General features: G+C 38.1%; 1 protein-coding gene across 2 annotated transcripts in view; it reads left to right on the top strand.

Moving 5' to 3' along the window:
* Positions 1-4,723, top strand: part of LOC101856181 (Bloom syndrome protein homolog) — a 53,037-nt gene that overhangs the window by 16,566 nt on the left and 31,748 nt on the right. Inside the window, exons 7-8 of one of the 2 annotated variants that reach the window (XM_005098422.3) lie at positions 763-807; positions 2,671-2,788. In XM_005098422.3, coding sequence (XP_005098479.1) covers positions 763-807; positions 2,671-2,788 — 163 coding nt within the window. The remainder of the gene's footprint in view (positions 1-762; positions 808-2,670; positions 2,789-4,723) is intronic. The other variant, XM_005098421.3, reaches the window with a different exon arrangement.

Here is a 4,723-nt window from a genome sequence, read left to right as displayed (position 1 = left end):
CAGCCCCCCCCCCCCCCTTTTTTTTTTATACCAAAAAGTTGGTAACATTGACCCAGTTAGATAAACGTCAGAAGAATGAAAGTGGAGATTATTGATTACTGTGCTGAATGTGGAATAGATTACATCGTTTAGCTACAGTGGGCAGTAGATGATGATTTAGCACCTGGCTATCTTATTGAATTGTTTCTTTGCTGGTGAAGAAGATTAAAGAAATGCACTTGCCAGACAAAACGAAAGCTCTGATGGCTTGATATGTGAATGTAATGGAGGCTTTAGCATGACTATCCATTCAATATTTTTTAGAACAAATTATCACTGAAAAAATGTTTGTTCATCATTAATTTGGGTGGTTTGCAGGCACTCTAATGTATTTTACTCCTTTTTTAAAAATAAACACCCAGCATTCTTGTTTCTCACCCTTCTTTTCTTTATAATATGTTAGTCTCATGTAACACCTGTAATCTTTGGTACTTATATTACCTTTTTGTGTAACAAGTGCTGTAAAACTTTTACTGAAACCAAAACTGATCATTGTCAACAAAGTGACAACCAGCAGTAGTTTTCTAGTAACGGCATATCAAAGTTTTACCTGCTTGCTTTCTTCAAGTACATTCGTAAAAAGAAGGATCTTTGCATTATTTTATTCTGCTAAGGTACCTATGCAGGAATTTTCTATCGTCAGAAGTAATTTGTTTCTTATGATGTGATTTAATATATACTATGTTGTTCCCTCCCCCCCCCCCCCTTTTTTTTTTTGAACAGGAGGAAACGTCGATTCCTGATGTCATCCCAGACACTCCTGACAAGGTTTGCTGACATATGGTTTCCTGTACACCAGTTCCTCAGATATAGCCTCAGATAAATTTTATTTGATCATTTCTTACATTAGATTTTAATAATGTGTATCACTACATCCAATGTCAAAAGTACCTCAGAAACAAAACATGGAATTGAAATGGCTAATGACAGTTTCAAGAAAATGAGTCTGATCCTCAAAATCATAAACATGTCAATGACGAGTAAAATAAAGAGTTTTAAAAAGCTATGCATTTTCAACCCTTCGATACGGTTATGAGTACTGGACGATTATCAAAGATAGTAAAAATAAACTTGATGCAACGGAAACATCGTTTCTTTGGAGACTGTTGCGAATTTCATGAAAGGAAAAGAAACCAAATGAGGTCATGCTGAAAGAAGCCAGAGTGAATCACTCTCCATTAAAAACAATTAAGAAGAGATACATGCAGTTGCTGGGACATTTAAATAAACATAAAGTAGACTTGCCTACTCTAACGGATAATCTGTAACTGTTACGGAAAAATAACATCGGTTGCGGAAAGCTGAAATATGTTATGGAAAACTTCATCCTTTTGAAAAAAAAAATGAAAAAAAAATTATGGTCAGGTAGCTGGGGAGCACAACTTCGAACCCAGGTAACAGTCTTAATCCTTAGTAAACGCTGCTAATACAGGGTGCCCATTGGGGGATCGGGTCTGGTCGGGGCGGTTTGCTCGCCAGACTGAGGGCGCGAAGCAGCTATACTTTCACTCTCTGCAGGAAAGCCCTAGCCCAGGGGCCTTGTGGGCTCGCGAAGTGACACGCACGCTGCCTGCGACTTATGGTTCGTTTTCCGTTAAAGTCAAATATTTTAAAAGTGACTAGGACCTTGTCAATGGCCAGAGGTCAAGGGTGATGTTGAAAATGAAAACAAAGCAAAAGGCTATCACGCAAGTCACAACAGCGATAGTAATTTGAAGTGAACAAAGTTAAACAGCATTGTGTGATTCAATTGTTTTTACGTAGAAATCTAGATCTAGATATTTAAACAGGGTATTTGATCAATGAATACAAATGTGAAAATACAAGTCACAAATAGTTATTGACAATTGTGATTTTAAGCTGGTGTGGGTTTTTTCAGCTTCTAAACGTGCTAGTTTGGGTAGACTATGTTACGGAATTTCACCATTTTGTTACAGAAAAAAAATGCTAATTGTTTCTAATTTTCACATTTCAAAGTAGGCAAGTCTGATAAAGACCTTAAATTAAATCTTTTGCTTTCACTGGATAAATAGAAGGCAAAAGAGGAAGGTGTAAACCAAGAACAACTTACCTAAAGAGCTTGAACGGGACAAAATGTGTGATAGGGAAAGACCAGGAAAGAGGGGGGTTTGTTTTTAAGAATATCCAAGCAGTGAAATTAGTTGCAAACTATGAACACTGATGTCTGTTTTAGATCGAGCATGCCATGATGATGGTGAAGTAAAAGAAATGTTTATTGTTTTTATGCCAAGCAAAGTTGCATTTCTTTTTGAGAAAAGGTAGTTATTGCGATTGGGGTTTTATCCTGTAAGGCATGTGAGTTTAACATATTTTGATAATACGTTCCATTAAATTCGTATGAACCAAGTCTAATTGTGGATAGAGTAGCTTTTACATATTTACAGAACAGATGTGGGTGGTTGGCGGGTGCTCTGGTGTGGTTTGCTCCTTCTTTCCTATCAAACATGTCATCCTTATCTGCCCTCCTTCTTTTTTGTGTATGTTACTCTTGTAACACATAATCTATTCTTCAGCACTTATATGACCTTATTGTGTTGCAAGTGCCGTAAAACTTTTACTAAAACTAAAACAGAACAGATTGTTTTTAATTTAGGTTATTTTTTTCTTCAGGATGACCCACTTGATGGCGTCATGCCACGGAAGAAAAAGAGACGTACGTTACCAATCATGGAGTCGGATGAAGAACAAACACCTTCTAGAACCTCATCGCAGAAGAATTGTTCACGTGGTATGCCTGGAACATTTGTTAGCAATGAAAATGACAAATTAAATTTTAATCCAGATATCTTTAAAGGAAGCTTAAATGAAAGAATAGTAAATTCCTAGACCTGTGGTTTTTAATTTGAAAAATTCTTTGATAAATTTGTTGAGTTTTGGGGCTTTTTTGTTTGAAAGTTTTGGAGGACTTTTATATATAAGAAAATATGACCACAGAGTGGGACGTTTTTTAAATCTATTTTGAGGGAAAACAGTTCATAAGTCAGTAATGAATTAGAGTATATGAATGAAACTTGGCATCTTAATGTTATATTTAGTGCAGAATCTAGTTGTGCTATCACTTTTTCGATGCCTTTATTACTTTTGATCTTGAAGACTTATATTTGCGTGAACATTTGTTGGTAATTGAGCGACATTACTTGACTGCCATCGATGGGGGGCACAAACTTGCAGGGCATTACAAAACTTCATAAGTTTTCAACACATCTTTGCTTAAAAACTACTTTGGTCTAATTTTGAATATACTGGATAGAAATTCGTTGAATTTACTGCCCCTGTTACAAAAATGAATAACTTTGATCTTAAAAGAATCAGCGCTGTTCTGTTCTCCGATCACCCCCTCTACAACTTAACAAAGCAGCATAGGGAAAACCCGCAATGGACTCCATGGTAACTTATTTAGTTTTAGGCAGCCAATCACGTGCCGGCAGGCTAGCTTGTTTGGTTTGTGACAAAGAGTCTACATAACAAGAGGGGCCACTTCTCTCTTTGAGCCAATTAAAAAAGTGTCCTCAAAATTCGGTGGCGCCCTCTTCGCAAAAGCGCACCTTTAGCGAACAGAGTTATCCTACTTGAGTTTAAAAAATCAAAGTGAAACTAGCAAGTTTTTGAATCTTCTTCTTCTTCTTCTCGATCGCATCACACTTGAAGTCCGGTATCTGTCATAAATTGGGCCGTCCTAGTCAGTTCATCTGGCGGCCCATATAGCTTCTCTTGTAGCGTCAGTGGGGTTGGCCACGTTTCCTGTCTCAGGGCCCTGTGTGTCTTGCAGTGCTGAAGGATGTGTTCAACAGTTTGGTCCGCCTCTCCACACTGGCATTTTGGTGATTGTACTAGTTTAAAACATTTGTACATATGCTGTCTCAGTCTTGTGTGTTGTGTCCTTAGTCTGAAGATAATCACTTGTTCTTGGCGGGACAGCTCATGGTAGCCATCTGGTGTCTGAGGTGCTTTAAATAGTGTACTTATAATAGTTTTTATTTCTGTGTAGTTAACGCTGTTGTCTGGTTGCTCTTTCTGTGCTCCTAGTTTGGCCATCCTGTCTGCCTGCTCATTTCCCAAGACACCACAGTGTGATGGAATCCACTGCAGCATGATCCTCAGACATGGGATGTCCTCAATTTCTTTTTGTAGCCTTGGTAGTTTGCCAGAAGTGATTGCCTGCAGTACTGACATGGCATCTGTTAGGAATACTACTTGGCTTTGGGGGTCTACCACATTCTTGATGATGTTTGCTGCATGTACTAGAGCCTCCGTTTCTGCCCTGTAGTTTGTACAATGTCGCCCTGTTGGGACTGCCTCTGCTTGTCGTCGTCCATTTGGGAACTGTACGTACACTCCGGCTCCTCCTCTTTTCACAAGTTTTTGAATGAATTTCGTAGGAATGCTTTTTTTTTTTATGAAAAAAAAAAAAAGCATTGAATGAATTTCGGAAGAATGCTTTTTTTAAATGGTTACGCTGACAAAAAACCTCTTCCGGAGGAAAGGGTGATTGTTTTCTTCGTTTAATTTGACTTTAAAATGAAAGGCGAGAGGTCATTAAAATTTTTAAAAACTAAAACTCCGCACTGAACGAACCCGAACTGCTGATGAACAGCAGTCGATCTGCGCACGCAAGGAGGTGCTATCCCTATTCTTCTTCAGGAAAAACGAAAGAGAGCTTCAA

Source organism: Aplysia californica, unplaced genomic scaffold (genome assembly GCF_000002075.1).
Source record: "Aplysia californica isolate F4 #8 unplaced genomic scaffold, AplCal3.0 scaffold00182, whole genome shotgun sequence".
In the NCBI taxonomy this organism is placed as follows: Eukaryota; Metazoa; Mollusca; class Gastropoda; order Aplysiida; family Aplysiidae; genus Aplysia; species Aplysia californica.
Note: the sequence above shows the minus strand (reverse complement) of the source record. Positions and strands in the feature narration are given on the sequence as shown.